Raw genomic sequence first — 16,990 nt, 5'->3', positions numbered from 1 at the left:
AACCATAAGGAAAAAGTAGTCAAGAAACAACATGGTAACAACCAATCAGGAACAAGTATCAATGTCCAATCAGGGGCGAGAGCGCCCAACATATTCCCTTGCTAGTGTCCCTTCTTCCTCTTTCGGAGCGTGACGGCAGCTGTTCTGCACTCTTCAGATATCCTGTTTCTGAGCGTCAGAACCTGCAAATAACAGGGACACATTACCCAGGGAAAACACAGCCAAAACCTGTTAGGGAGCAAAACAGGTCACACAATTCAGCAAAGTGACAATCACAACTTGAAAACAGCTACTTACCGCAGTACGGGGAGGGATCTCCTCTTGGAGCAAAGGGCGGGATAATCCACGCCTCCGAGTCCTTAATAGAATTGAAACTTTCTGTTACGTTAGCTAGGAAATTTTTCATTCTATGTCAGGACTGGAGGCGAGGATTATGCTTGTTCAAAGATTGCCCACAACCAGCTGAGCCATATTCAGTACTGGTTTAAAGTAGAACCTCTTAAAAGTAGAGTCCGAAGACCAATCAGCAGCATTAAGGATATTCTCCAGGCGTGCGCCCAAGCCAAACGCCTTTGATGCCATCGCTCCACGAGCAGAATGTGCTCCAAAGTCCCGAAGACTTATGCCAGCTTCTTGCATCACCCACCGAACCCATCTGGCGATAGTGGGCGAGGAAACCACTTTAAAGGGTTTTCGGAGTGCAATGAGGAGTTGACGTTCTCCGGGAGGACGGGTGCTCCTCCGTCATTTCTTCATATGCCTTTAGACATCTGACCACACGTAACTTCGGCGAATCAGGAAACGCCGGGTACGAAATAACTCTAGTATGGCATTTAGTGCAACGAAGCAGAGTGAAGGTGACCCCCACAGGGGTGAGCATCCTCCCGGAAATATCCAGGGCCCGGATATCCGAGACACGCCTGCAAGAAACTAAATAGAGGAGCATTGCCAATTTCGCCGAAAGCTCTTTCCGAGAGAGAAACCTGTTAGGCTGCCAGGAAAGAAAAGGGTTGAGAACCTGATTCACGTCCCACAGGGCGGAATATCGAGGTTCAGGAGACAAAGAAAGCCTCACGCCCGAAGCAGTTTGAAAACCAGGGGATGCTCCCCTATAGGAGTGCCGTTAACCGGAACATGGCCCGACGAAATAGCGGACCTGAAAGTATTGATGGACCGATAAGCAAACCCATCTGAAGCTAGCTGGCCCAAAAAATTCCCCACCTGAACAACGTCTGCGACCAAGGGATCGTAATCCCACCACAGACACCAACGGGCCCATCTGCTCCACGCGGACTTGTATCTCTTAACTGTGCTGTCCGCCCAAGCCTTTGAGATGAGGCTCTCAGCCGCTCGCGTAAGACCTGGGGTTTCCCATCTACCCCGGAAACCCGCCACACCATGAGAAACAGAGAACCCGCTGACACCAGTGGGACTCCCGTCGGGATTCGTGAGAAGAGTCGGATATTGGGGGAGTAGGATAGGAAAATCCTAAGAAAGTTCCAGAAGAACTGGAAACCAGACTTGCGACCTCCACAGGGGGGTGATCATCACCAGATCTGCTCCCTGCCTGCGAATCTGCGCTGAAGAGCGCGTGACCATCGCAAATGGGGGAAAGGCGTATCCCTGTTCCGGGCTCTAATCTTGGAGAAACGCGTTCGTGGCCGCAGCCAAAGGATCCGGCCTCCAACTGAAAAACTGAGACGTCTGGTGGTCCAGTCTGTACGCAAACAGATCTGTTGAGAACAGACCCCAGTGATCGTTCAGAACCGCAAAAATGGATCTGTCCAACATCCACATGCTGGAGTCCCGGAAGTGGCGGGATTGGAAATCCGCCTCCAAATTGTCTCGACCCGGAAGGTACTCGGCTGTGACCGATATCTGGCTGTCCAGGCAATACTGCCAGAAACTTGCCATTGGATCCAAGAGGGCTTGGACATGGTGCCCCCCAGATGGTTTACATACCGGACTGCCGAAATGTTGTCCATCTTCAGCAGAACACACGACTGCACCAAGTCTCTCGTCCAGCATCGTATGGCAAACGAACCGGCCAAAAGCTCCAGAAAATTTATGTGTAACTTCTGTTTGTCTGGAGACCACAATCCGCCTGTGCACAACTCCCCGCAACGTGCACCCCAGCCAATTCTGCTGGCGTCTGACTCGATCACCAGATCTGGAGCTGAGCCGAAGATCGCCCGGCCGTTCCAGGCCTCCATATGGTCCAGCCACCACCAAAATGGCTTGAATGGAAGCTGACAGGCGACCCACAACCCAGGCGAGCTGGCGGAGGGAGACCTTCTGTCTGGAAAGGACACGACGCAACTCGTGTCTGATTTTGGAGATTTTCCTGGCCGGGAGACTGAGAATGGACGACGTTGAGTCGATTACAAACCCGAAGAAGGTAAGCGACTGGGTCGGATGTAAGAGAGAATTGCTCTCGTTGATGACAAAACCAAGATCCTGAAGGAGATCCACTGCCATCTGAAGCTGCAATTCCAGCTGGCGTGGGCAAGAGGCCATCAAAAGGAGATCGTCCAAATACACGATCATCCTGACTCCTCTTGCCCTCAAAAACTCCACCACTGGTTTGAGAACCTTGGTGAAGCACCAAGGCGCCGAAGAGAGACCGAACAGGAAGGAAGCAAACTCGTAAACATGGTTCCGCCAGGCAAACTGGAGAAATCGCCTGTGCGGAGGAAAAACTGGGATCACCAAATAGGCATCCTTGAAGTCCAAACGAACCATCCAATCGAGGGGGCGCAGAACATCCCGAAGTGGATGAATACCCTCCATTTTGAAATGGCGGTATACTAGCCATTCGTTGAACTCGCTTAAATTTATGATGGGCCTCTTGCCGCCGTCTGTCTTGTCTACCAAGAAAATATTGCTAAAAAAAACCCTGGATGGCAGAATGTGGGGAAGATGGCGCCCTTGCGAAGGAGGGATTCGACCTCCTCGTCCACCAGGGCTGCATCTGGAGCCGAAAACATGATGGGCCGGGGTTTGGTGCGTTGAACCGGGGACCCCATGAACTCTATGTGAAACCCCTGCACTGTCTGGAGAACCCATGCATTGTGCGTGAGAGACAACCAAGCCTGGTAACAACTTGCCAACCGCCCACCTAGCTTTGATTGGGAAAAAAGGTGAAGACTCACCGGAGTTTGTGGCGGTGGATCCTCCTCAGAATCCTCTTCCTTTGCCTCTGTAGCCTCTTGTGGGGTAGAAATTCCCGAATCGGGACTGGTCCTGGGACTGACCGGAGCCTCTCTGATTACCCTGCTGGTGACCTCGACCGGCCGAGCGGCCCCTGCCTCGGCCGGCCCCGCGATAAACACGGGGAAAAACTTTCCTAATAGTAGACTGTGCCCTGTCGAGGGTTGTGAAGGTATTCACAAACTTGCCGAGCTCCTTCACAAAGGGCTCACCAAACAGGCCCCCTTGGGCCACAGCGTCTGCCTCAGAATCCGCCAGGTCTCCTAATTTGGGATCGATCTTTATGAGGAGGGACCTGGTGCACTCTGTGGAGAGGGCACAATTCGCATTGCCCAAGAAAATGACTACCCTATGAGCCCAGTTGGAGAGGGTTTCAGGGGAAATAATGGAGCCCGATTCCTTGGCCTCCTCGCCATATCCAGGCTTTTGGTAACCGGTCCAAGGGCGTCCAGGGGCTTGTCCTGGCAAGCTCTCCAGGATCTATCAATCCCTTTTTTAGGGTCACGTATGAATTTTTGGAGGAAAGTGGACATTCTGGGGTCAATTTCGGGGGTGAGGGCTACCTGCCCTTCCAAGGAAGGGCGAGGGTACTCCGCCCGCAGGCAGTTGCGGGCCTCTTTCTCCAAAGGCTGACGGATGTGCTCTGCTACATAAGCGGCAACTTTCTCCCCAGGGACCCACTCCGAAGAGCGGGGATGAATAGTATTGTTTGGATGTAACATGTCCGAGGTGACTGAAGGGGGCACCGTAGGGCGAGAGGGGAGCCAAGGCCGCGAAGGACCTGGGTCCAAATCCGGATCACCTGTCGCATCCTGGTCAGTAGACCGAGGCGTCGGGGGGGAGGAGGGGGAATAATAGCCGGCTGTGTTGCCTGATTGTCAAGTAAAGCCTGCTGTAAACCTTCGAAAGCGTCCGAATCAACCCCAGGGACCCAGGGGCGCTTGGCCGATGGGGAGCCGAAAGGAATGGGGTCAGGAGGGGTTGACAAAGTGGAGGGGGTACCCATGCGTTGTTCCAGGTGCGAGAATGCCTCATTTATTTAGAGGGGAGATAGTGTGGCCCACAGCCTGATAAATGGAAGAATCTACAGCCTCATAAAAGGCATCCCCCCAGGGCATATCTGCAAGGGGATCCTCCTCCTCTGGGAACTCATCATAATATTCCATTGTCCCCTAAAAAGAGCAACAACAGTATAGCTATAGGGGAGTGGCAACTGAACTGGCTGGTAGGAAGGCCTTCAACAACAACGGCTGGGTGTCAGCCAACTTCGTGGGCGGAAGAGAACAGCCGCAATTATAAGGGGACCACTGCTGGCGGAAGAGATACAAAAGAAAACACACCCCCAGTGCCAGAGGTGTGATCACCGGTCTGGGCCTTGTCTTCTTGAGAAGCCCTGAACAGGCAGATACTGGACCTCAAACAAGGCATTCACAGGAAGTTACTGACTCTGAAAACCCCTTTCCTAGCGGGGAAACAGAGCGTAATTCTCACATACACGGCAGCTCGAGGGGAATCTGCCGACTTTTGCCGCTACGGACACACACACGGGCGTACGCCTCAGGCCGGGCTCTGCAACGGTCGAGCGCGGTGTTTGAATCTCTGAAGAGATCAAAACACCGCGACGCTCCGTAGACGACCTCCCGCGCCCTCTAGTGGCGGGAGGTCCGTAGAGCCAAAGCCAGAAATGCGCCGCGTAGGGATGAGGAAACCCTCAACCCCGCGGCGCCTCTTTACAAAAGCAACGAACGCTTAAGCGCGAGTCTAAACGCATGCGAGCTCCGAAATAAGAGCAAAACAAGTCGGGTAAAACACGGGTAGAAGCGCAGAGGGAGCTCAAAATACGCTGACAATATGAAAGCCAACAATACAGCAATATCACAAAGATTAGGAGCAAAGCATATAAAAAAAAAACAGCAGAAACGCCAGAATAACACCACTAAGCACTAAACAGAACAAAAGCACTGAAGAGTACTTATCTATCTGTGGAGCAGCGAAGAAAGAGGAAGAAGGGACACTAGCAAGGGACTATGTTGGGCGCTCTCGCCCCTGATTGGACATTGATACTTGTTCCTGATTGGTTGTTACCATGTTGTTTCTTTACTACTTTTTCCCTATGGTTCATGGGAAATGTAGTCTTTGTTTACCTTCATGCTGTTAATGGAAATAAAGTGAAGAAAGAAGGCATAATCCTCGCCTCCAGTCCTGACATAGAATTCAAGGTGATATGGGTGGTGCTCTAGTCACACTTAACTATATAGACCGGGAGTAAGAGGTACATAGACAATGTCATGAAGCATGATGCAAATACTTATTTGGAACTAACCCATGAGCCGAAACTAGGATTAGTTAAAGTCACAGAGAATACATTGAAAAGAGCCCATTGAAATCGATGGATCTCTAGAGAAACATGACAATTTCTGATGAATGTGCACCCAAAATTGTCGATATTTATTACTGTACCATATACACCAGTGTTGAATCTACTTCTTGGCTGCTTAATGTTAACTGAGTCCATCATCCACCTACGGATCATATGGACAGATTCTTGAAATTATTGATAGATAGATTGGAGACTTTCTTAGGAGATACCAGTGATTTCTTATGTCAGATACAAAACTAATCTCAGATGTAGCAAATCTATATATCTATATTTATTTATTTGATTTAGATGTGCTATGCCTGTAAGCCTCTATACCACGGGGAGAGAGAATGGAGGTAATTGAGGGGATATTACTTTAGGATGAGGATATGAGGGCAAATAAAACATTTTGCTACAGAAAATACACAATTTGTGTTACAACAATTATTTCATTTAATATAAAATACTGTTTTCTTCTTACCAGAATGGGCATGGGTTCAAACATAATGCCACCATACCTAAACATTCATGTAAATATCTTTGAAATTAAATATATACCTAACGAGGAAAGATAACCATAGGGAATAATGAGGTACAAGGAATAAATTGATGATATTTTTAGGATTTTTTGTGGTAGTAAAAGAAGGATTCATTTAATTGTTTAGGCCACTAATTAAGTAAATCTCAATTACAGTTCACTTTAAGTACTGAAAAACCTTGATTATTATCATAATCTGTGAATAGGTGAAGGAAAATTTATCCCAGCATATAAAGAACCCCCATTTTGAATCTGACTAGCTTTAACCCATGAGAGGTTATAGACAGAATACCATAGATTCAGGTATTATGTATCAACGAGCAATATTAATTGAAGAACTATGAAACTGAACTATAAAACCTATTACAACAATATAGGAACTCTACGTATATACAAGGACAATTGCCAAGAAAGACGACAAGACACAAACACTCCAACAGTTATTATAAAAAAGGCAAAGCAAATTAAGGAAAGAAAGAGTTGCATTTATCTCAACATATGCAGCACAATCAAAACAGATCAAAATAGTAATTTTAATGCATCCATTACAGGTTGCTATTTCCCTTTTCTGGAACCATTGCTCTTAACAAAAGTTAAGTACAATCTGTTGTGAAATGTAAAGAGTTTTTGAGAGTAAGTGTTTGATTTTAGTTGGTTCTCAGGCGTAAATCAAATATCAATTCATGTTAATGGCATTCCCTGAGGAAGGTGCTATCAGCGCTGAAATACATTAGCTTTAATAGAAAGTCTGAATATTGTAGGCTGATTTGCTTCTTTAAAAATAAGCATTAAGAAAACTTGAAATGTAAAAGGTTTAATCTGGATTTTCATTGGAGATTAAGTTTGACTAATTGAATATATTTCTTGGTTGTGTGTTATTACTTAAAAAGAAGACACCAAAGTGTCCTGAGGTGAGGAAAAATGTCCTCCATCCTCACTGGTCAATCAAAGTAATCTAAGTGGCAACAGGAAAGGGCCTCTGAGACAATACTACATTACTACAATTTAGATATAGTAAAACACTGGAATTTGGAATTTGGATTTCACAAGGTAATGTCCTTAATGAACCATTACATTGTGCTCAACAGTAGAGGCCAGTTTGTCTTCCCCCAACTCAGCATCTTTGATTAAATGGGGTGCTGCAAATCATAAGCCCATAACGACACCATTGAGAAATGACCCTCTCCCGTGTGTCATAAAGACACGATAGGAAGAGAAGCTAAGAAAGTTCCAGCAGACATCACTTTGTTCCTCTCTGCTCAGGTTCCCTCATTTTGAACTGGACGAGTGTGGAAGGACGGACGTACACTGTTATCGATTTACTCTTTGCCCATATGGAAATATAAGATGGACAATGTCTGGATAAACTTCTTTCACAAACAGAACCGGCTAGTAATACTGAATATGGATATTTAATAATAGAGAAGTCCTACTTTTTGAGCCCTGAAGAAGTCCATGTGTGGACGAAACGCGTTGGCGGTTGCATAATGAATAAAAGATGAAAACTCAACACCAACTGAATAACGTTGTTTTTTACTTAAGCATATAACTATACTATAACTGTACCCTAATGTGGGTTGTTAAAATTGAATATTCACAAGTGTGCAGAGCTATCTTGTGTTGTCAGGTTCCATCCCAACCTGGATGAAAAGACTTGAAAAGGGAATAAAGATTAGAACTTCAAGCTAAAGTGCTCCAAGAGAGACACACAGAAACATAATATTTCGAGAATCCCTCCCATAGCCCCGCTCATGACTAAAAGATTACAGGCATGATGAATAAGATTAAAGGGACACTACATATGTCAGACTCTACCATGACTAATACACACTTGTGCTATCACACACATATGCACAAACATACCCTAGGCACCATACATGCATTTAAAAGCCATAAGGTTGGAGGAACTTATTTCAATCTCATGCTGGTGAGTACATTTATACAAACAAGTTCTTAAGGTAACAGCTGCATCCCTGTGAACAGAACTGTACTTGCCTTTGGGGATTGATTACAAACACGTGGGGTTAGCTGCTGACTGTACAATTATATATGTCTATCTATAGTGAGGAAAAAAATTGGCAGCTGCTTTATGGAATACCATCTGTCCCCCTCGTTGTGCTTCATTAAGGCCTGAAAAAATCTTGGGGACATGAGGACATGTATGCGCCAATGGCTCACTGTCTTCATCAGTGACAAACTCAGATACAGAAAATGACACTGTTTCTATATATATCTGATTACCAGTAAAACAATATATTGAGTAAAATGTTACACATTTTGGAGTGAAAACAAACTCAAAGCCTTTCCGCAACCTGGAAATCTCTTAGGTTGAGTTATTTAAAAATGTGCCTCTGATATCTGAGAATCAAGCTTCTCTTTGAGGCATTTTTCTTTAGCTGTAATTTTAGCACAGGTTGACACAAGCTTACCTTTTTGAGAAACATGTTGCATGGGTTGATGTCACTGCAGAAAGCCAGGGGCACTTAGTACATTTGCCTTAGTCACATTTTTCTTTTAGCTGATGACATGTTTGCACTGAAAAACAAAAAACAGGAAAGCATTTAAAAATTCCCTGTTAAAGTAATCATGAGATAAAATGCAAAACCTGAAAAGTAGAAACAATCTGTCTATAAGAGAGGTATAGCCCCTACAATAGGCATGATATATCTTCTTGTCACTAGTTGCCAACACCTCATTCAAGGGCAGTTTCACACAGAGTGCCTGATTTAGAACGTGATGGATGGAGTAGCGTCCAACTGGATGGCGGACGACAGTACCTCTGCTATCCCGATGGTACTCCATCCGCCAAGTTTAGAGATAACCATCAGTGCAGTGGTCATCCCTTTACAATGAAAGGAACTGTCACCACAGTGGCTCCTTTCAATGTACTAAAGGTTTGGTGAAAGGCTGCCATCAGTTTTGATGCCATCCCCCAAACATTTTTTATTTTTCAGAAACAAAATCCCAAAAAAGGAGCTTGTTTCTGATAAAGGAAAATCTAATGAACCCCATACCCTGGAAGATTTCTTCCAGGGCTTGGGGATCATTCTTGTTTTTTCCTGTCCCTCACAGACAGGGAAAAAGACATTATACCATCCACACTAAATAGCACATTTGGTGTAATGTCCTTCCTCCAATCGTCCCAACTTCATCAGGCCTTCGGAGGAAGTATTCCGCCGACTGAACCTAAGGGGGGCTCCATCGACAGAAAACTTAAGATGCGCTCATCTCTAAATGAGGCAGACAGGTTGAGGGTTTGGCGGGCAGGTTACTCCATCACATTTGCACCACAGGGCCCTGTCCACCAAACTCTACATTAGGCCTAGAATCCGTTTTATTTTTAATCTATATCTCCCCTCACTCTCATCTAGTTTTTGCTACACAACAAAAATTAAACACTACAACAATGTTTTCAGTTTCTATATGTGTATAGATGCCTTTCAGGCTCTCCTCCCTAGACAGTCCCCAATAACGAATGGCAGTGGATTCTGCAATTGGTCAAATTGTGATCAATCCGCACGCAACAGGACCTGAGTGGGTTTGATGTACTGCGTTTAGAACAAGCTAGGTTCTCTTGTTTTGTGATTCATACACACTTGACAGTTATTCACTGGTTCCCTTGAAGCTCATACCCAAGTATGAACAAGCATCTTCAAAGCAATAGGTCTCACATTTACGCGAGTTTGAGCTATTGGCATTGTAAATGACAACGCCTTTTATTTATGTTTTGGTTTTTAAAACATAAATAAAAGCATTGTCATTTACAATGCCAATAGCTTAAACTCTCTCAATTGCGAGACCTATTGCATCCAAATGCTTGAAGGCATCGCTGAGTTGCGCCCTTCTGTCTCCCATGGCCCCTGAAGAGCTTCCCATTTGCTACGAACTAAACAAACAAGCCGGTGGTTACAACTGCGTACAAGAGACCCTCCTGCCCTCCTGCAGTAAGAGAAACTCATTAAAGAAAATAGTGCTCACTGACTAAAGAAGACGTACCGTGTAACAACCGAAGTAAATGGGCCAGTCCTCATAGGAGGTTACAAATGAAGACAAGGTGATACTAAAGAAGGACTAACAAGCCTAATAATGAATCAGAAGCCAGCATTTACGAAGGGAAATGACACAAGCCAATGACAAATATGGGTGGAGAGTGGGCGGGGCTTCAAGTACATTCTCAAAGAGCAGCCCATGTGCTTCCCAGGCTCGACCTAAAAAAGACCTGCGCTGCAACATTATAGCGTGCTGGTGAAAAGGGGGTTTGGTTTGAGAAGGGAGCAAGAGAAATTTAGAAGTAAAAGAATCAGAGGCTCTTGAAAAAAGCCATGGTCAGGCACCAAAGCAGATTTTAAGTGGGTGGTGAATGATTGGAAAATCACCAAGTAGATAAGTTATCGATTAAGGCCAGCATGTGATATGTGATTAAATTATGCAATCAGGTAAAAATGGAGGCGGTCGGAGGGGCATTTAAAGGCTGGTGCCTATAGGGTACCTTTCCTGGTTCCTCGTGTAGACATTGACCCTCAACCTCCTGGAGTTCAAGCATCCTGGGCCACTGCTTCTGTTCGCAATCTGGCACCAAGAGACTGACCTCACACCAGAGACTATGCCATGTGGATAGTGGAGGTGGGATCCCATACTTTACAACAGCAAACAACACAACATCACAGTATATATCAAGATGTACTTCTGGAGGAGGAACTGTGTGGGGGCTAACACCAACTAGACGTGTATGCTGGAATATATACAACTTACAAATACATGCTTCCCTTATCACTTAGGCATATTGAGCTTGATATGAACATGGACAGTACATGGAGGTGCAAATGAGTCACTTGTGACGTGAGCATGTGTTTAATAGAGGAAGAGAGAATGAAACAAGCTCCTAAATCCAATGCGTCCTGGCACTCCACGTCCCCCCTTAACGCCAACCTCTTCCTGCAGCCTAGAGCAACTTCAATCTGTCAGACAGCACTGGCAAGGTGAATCATCTTTAAATAGGTTGTTTATTTACATACATCCAGAGCCCTTCGACCTCTAGACTTTGCACCATTGGCAATGCATGCACAGTCATAGTAGATTCTATATTGTTCGGAAGGTAAATGATTTTTCTGGTGCAATATTTGTTAGTGCATTTGTGAGTGAGCGCGTTTGCCTGGTGGAAAGCTGGAGGGATCAGGATGAATGTAGAGAATGTCATGGGGGAGGTAAGTCAACACACACACTGAGTGACCTCGCACACAGGGCTTCTTCTCTCTTATTCCAGGAGCCAGGCAACAAGCAATTTCCAAACCATTCCCCTGTCATAGTCTGGCCAGGTGAGCAGGCAGCAGCCCATTTTGTTTGAAAGGATCCTCTCTAGCCACCAAGAAGTGACTGGTGGTGGCGTGAAGAGAGTGGGGGGTAAGCTCGGCCAGCGACGTGATTATTGCTCTCCTGTCAGCGGTGTAACCTATGTTTAATTTATCACCACCCTTGGCTCCATGACACGTGAGAGAGGATGGAGGCAAAAGTGAGTGGGCATGCAGCCCATCATTCTTTACATAACACAACAGTAATTTTCCTAAAACATCAGATTTATTTTTCAAATTGGATCTACTTACAAAAAAAAGAAAACCTTTCAATTCTTTGTTCCACCAAGGAAACTGTGCGATATTGTATTGTTCAAAAAGCAGTCATGTCTCTGCTTTTTGCTGATGTTCCTTAGACAAATGTGAAGGCAACAATCAATCAATCAATCAAAAATCGACAATAAAAGTACATATAACACAATAAAAGCCAGCTTCGAATTTGTTTGCAAGAAATACTTTGATATGCTATATTATTAAAACAATGTAAAGCATAATAAAAAGTTACATTGAGAGTAGGAAAAAAAACATAACTTTCCGAGAGAATAATTCATATTAACTCACTGAAAGTGCTTAATGCTTCGTAAACAGATGGTTAGTCTAAAAAAAGAGTCTATTCAAAATCAGCATTCAGCATTCCTCATATGGGCAAAGGCAGGCAGCAGCAACTTTTAAGTTCCCAACAGGAAACAAAGTAAATGAACACAGAGAATAATCTGATGCATAGTGTTATTAAAACAATGCTATAAATCAATAAAAAATTATAAAAAAGTATATATAAACCACAACTGACCAGAAGAATAGTTCATCTGAAATCACTCAAAGTGCATAGGCTATGTGAGCAAACAACTAGTTCCAATAACAGAGCCTACATAAAAGCAGCATTCAGTGCCCCCAGCAATTAGAGATAATGCAGGGCTGGTCTGTACTGTCGTAGATTTCTTATCTTGATATGCATAACTAAAAATGGTTTGGTGTACTTTAAAAAGAATTTACAAAAGAAGAAAAAATGCAGCACTGATTGCGTGAACACACCGTTGCACAGGCAGGAACAGGCAATAGCATCTTTTGTGGGCCCCAATGGAAAGCAAAGTAAGTGAAGAAATGTGCCAGCCCTTACAAGGAACAGTAGGGATTTTTCCCAATGGCCTTGTGTGTTAATCAAGGATTGCCCTGTAGTGCACATGGGCCCCAGGAATAAGTAAACTAAAACTCAAGATTGTTTAGTTCCACCAAGGACATTTGTGCACACACTCAGTTTATCAGTAAGCCATTCACAAACGTGTTCTCAGTCTTTCTGCTAGCTCTTGGCTCATCAAAGCGATAAGGCTCCCTAACTAAAAAAAATGCTTTCTTTATGTATGCTGACCAAGGAATGCTAAGGCCCTTATCGCAGCCTAAACAAGCTTTGATGAGGGCTTGATGCAGAGCTGCTTCCCTGGTCTGCCACACGGAAATCCATAAAAGTAATGGCCTAGCTTTAATACAATCCTCAGTAACTCAGTCCGAGCTCCTCATGACAAATACAATGTGGGTAGTCGTGGGAACTGTCAGGACCTTTCTACAAAAGCAGTTTTCCTCTACCTGGATAGCAGCACAGTTAGCAATACCCCAGATCTCAGCTCCATAAGTTGCCACAGGTACACATTGAATCCTATAGATTTGCAAAAGCGGTAAGAGTGGACTCCACGCAGGGAAGTGAGGGGCGTTAGAAAGACACCCCACTTCTCTAGAAAGCGTTAACCTGCAATGCCTGATGCTAGGCGCCCAGGAACCAGATGAGTGAAATGGAATTCCAAGATCCGAAAAACCATTAGTTCTTTCTAAGTGCTTATTGCTCACTGCCAGAGAGGAACCCCAGAGTTGTTTGGGGCCTCATTCCAAAATATATAATTTTGTGAAATTCGTAAGTAAATTTAAATCAGCCATTAAATGGGAAAAAGATGTGACTAACAGACGCAGGGCTTTTGGAGTGCAAGCGTCAAGACTGCATCTTCGACACAAAGTAGGGTGGGGATGGTCTATTAGTACATAAATAAGGACTTGAATTGTTAATATAAAGTATAAATAGGATAGTGACCTGTACGCTACTACTCTGCCTGCGAAATCCAGAACGAAAGATATCTGGGGGCCCTTAAAAACGTATATACTAGAGTGCGCACAGGCCACGTCATCACTGTCACCATCTGGGATAGTCCCTACCGGAGTGGGTTGAGGCTCTAGTTTTGCCCCTTCCCGACTATTCAATCACATGTTGCATGACTGATAAATATGGGAAGAGAGTGGTGGTTTTAGTTACACATGGAGCTTTGAAAAATGTGTTCATAACTTATATGGAATGTCAAATGTACCTCGTATTGTTTCTTTATTATAGATACACTGTAGACTGTACCTGAGATCTGTTTGTAAATGGCAAAATGATAAATAAAGGTTTAAAATATATATATATATATGTATATATATTGTTAATTTGTGCAGATCATGTTTAAATGAAACTGTACTTTTTGGTAGTATTCTCCATCTACCTATTTTTTTCTTATATATTTTATTGTTTTGGATGTATTCAAATGGTTTCCAGTAATGTATTATTTTCAGAGAAAAATCTACAATTATTTGATGGGAGTAGTTGATTTTGTAACTAAAAGTGTAGCATTTCCCTAACGCGAATGCGTTTTGAGTGGGATTAGTTAGTCTGAGCCCCAAAAGACCAATGTGGTTAACTCAATGTGGATAAGTTTGTAATTGGAATAGTAAATCTGATACCCTCCCAAATTCCAGCACTTTGGATAATGTGGTGAGTTTTGGATTTGGAATGGTATACCTGATCCCCCTCCGCCAATGTATAATACTTTCCCCAAGGCACGAATGGGAATGTGTACGCAATGAAATATGGCTGCAATAGTTTACGTATGTTATAGTTATGCAAACTGCTAGTTATTGAAATGACACTCTCACGATGAAAAGTACAGTAAATGATGCACGGCTGTGGTACCATCCAGACCACCCTGAACCAGTTAGTGCCGCCAAAGCAAAAGGCCTATGGCAGCATTTACCGCCGACAGGTTCAAATACCTCTGGCATACCCGCCCTTCTTCCCGCACTCTTCCCCGAACGAAGCCGCTTTACTCATTTACGTAAGTGCGTTGTAGACTTCACTGAATCATACACATGAGAACACGTCCTGCGCTGGCAAACCACCCTACCGTAGGCTCTAGCGCTGGATGCTTTATTGCTGTTGTTTAAAGAACGCAGTTTCCTCTCTTCCTGCGTCTGTTGGAGCTGGACATGTAACTCTGAAGGCAGCCCCCAACAAGCGCCAATAAACGTACGTGGCGCTTTATGAATTCGTTACATAAATAACAAGTGAATCGAGTAAATGCAAAGTCGTTCTTGAGGGAACACCCTTCATTGGTTCTTCAAAGAAGTGTCACTTCTAGATATTTACAACCGGTTAACCCTACACGCAGAATGTTCTAGAATGAACCATGCCTGGTAGTGTATGCACATTCACTCCTCACCAGAGGTTACTTTGTGTTTCCCACAAGCTCTCTTTCAATTTGAACTGCCTCCCTGACTATCTGTTACAGAAGTAAAAGAGATACTGCTCCGCTCGTGGTATGAAGGCTGTTGCCTTCACTTCAAATGTTTTGGCCAATTTCGATAAAACAATTGACAGGGGCGAGCCAGTTAAATGCATGTTTATACTTTTTAGGGCACTACATGCGCTTTGTACAACATCAAGATGATGCCTTTTTGTTGCATCATGTGCAATAAACAAATAGGTATAACAGAAAATCAATGGTAGCTCTGGCTACCGTCAATTCTTGTTTCTCTTTACAAATGTCTGACAAATGTCTGACCTCTGGACCACCACTTTCATATTTCCCATATTCTACATTCTTGCATCCAGTGCTAAGGTGCTGCCTGCTGCTCGATGCCAACGAGAGGCCACCCAGACCAGGTATTCTTAGATTGCTTCACTTCTTCTCAGTGCGCTGGATCAAAGACTCAGGCCGTCATTTACAAGTAGCCTGCACCGATGGAGAGTCACTTTTTGTTGACGATCTGGTGGCGCATGCCTCTCAATCATATCTAGGAGGCGACGCTAAGCCACCCTGCGTGGCCTTGCATGGCCTCATAGATATGGAATTTGTGACTCTGGAATCCCACCGGGTATTACAATTTCATCCAAAGTGCTCCTGCCAAGGGGATGGGGGTGGTGGGCGGGAATGTTGTTAGAAGTTCACTGGAGTTCTGTCCACATATTGATGTCATAAAGGTTAAAATGTATTGGTGCTGCCAAAAAACAACAATGTATAGATCATGTGAAATGTTGATGCCCTATGTTTCTAATAAAAATAATTTACAAAGTGCTCCTGCCGTGCTGGAAGGAGCACTTTTTGTGCAAGTGCCCTTACCCTATTGGTTAGCACTTTAGATATGCCTCAGGACCTTAGTTGCATGGGCCTCAAAATGTAAACATCCCTCTTTGTTTTTTCCAAGAAAAACTGCTTTTTATATATCAATGTAATATGAGAATGTAAAGTTAGACTACAGCATTCAAATTACATTTTTTTAATATTATCTCATCCAGAGCTATGTTATAATGATGAAGTCATCTACCTTGGATCACTGGTCTGAAGGAGGAACCTTGGTAAATAGGAAGGGAGGAGGAAGGAAAGTGAACAGTGAGAGAAGAACAGAAGTGAGGATGGATGGATGGATGGATGGATGGATGGATGGATGGATGGATGGATGGATGGATGGATGGATGGATGGATGGATGGATGGATGGATGGATGGATGGACGGACAGATGGACAGATGGGTGGATCTTATTGTTGAGCCGCTCCTGCATTAGGGGCTTGAGGGTTCCTCTGTTAATAAAAACAAACACAGTCATTATTGGGTTGAGTTTTCGGCACGCCATGGGTTTTGAGGATCTGGGTATAAGGATGTTATTAACCAACACTGTGAGGTAAATGTGAATATTGTTAGCATATTAGTGGATAACATTGTTTTATTGAATGAGTGGCATTCTTGCTGGCTCCCTGTGTAAGCCAGACATCATTGAGAGGGTTGAACCTCCCAAGTGACAGAAAGTGGCGGCGAACTGGAAATTCCCACCTGTATAGATTGTTAGGGCCAGAGAGGGATGAGGTCAAATATTTCAAGGCTGCATTGGTGATGCAAGTGTGAATGGAGCGGTTTGGATAAGACCTGGAGGTTGACAGTATCAAGCAGCACTAAGAGATATTGTTCACCATTGTAAAATGCCATCTGCTGCATGGTTGAGCAGTCCCCGTGCTACAGCAGGGGAAAAACAAATTGTTGTAGAGTGTTGGGGAGACCGACATGTTCCTAATGTGAGTGAGCTACACCCGCCTCAAGAATTTCCATTGTATTAAAAGCAAGTCATGGCCAGAAAATATACAGATCCTCTGGACTGTGACTCAGCTACTAGAGGAGCGGCAAATATGACAAGTTGTTTATGGATGAGAAGATACCTGTGAGTAGGGGGGTGTTGATGATGTCCGAG

General features: G+C 44.3%; 1 protein-coding gene across 3 annotated transcripts in view; it reads right to left on the bottom strand.

The window, feature by feature from the left end:
• The window catches only part of LOC146860530 (uncharacterized), a 421,554-nt gene that overhangs the window by 280,750 nt on the left and 123,814 nt on the right, over positions 1-16,990 (bottom strand). For all 3 annotated transcript variants that reach the window (XR_014979157.1, XM_085646355.1, XM_085646356.1), the window contains exon 2: positions 8,537-8,642. Coding sequence is in view for 2 of the 3 variants with exons in the window: in XM_085646355.1 (XP_085502481.1) it covers positions 8,537-8,551 (15 nt within the window). In the remaining variant the exon portion in view is untranslated. The remainder of the gene's footprint in view (positions 1-8,536; positions 8,643-16,990) is intronic.

Source organism: Triturus cristatus, chromosome 3_1, assembly GCF_964204655.1.
Source record: "Triturus cristatus chromosome 3_1, aTriCri1.1, whole genome shotgun sequence".
Lineage (NCBI taxonomy): Eukaryota > Metazoa > Chordata > Amphibia > Caudata > Salamandridae > Triturus > Triturus cristatus.
Note: the sequence above shows the minus strand (reverse complement) of the source record. Positions and strands in the feature narration are given on the sequence as shown.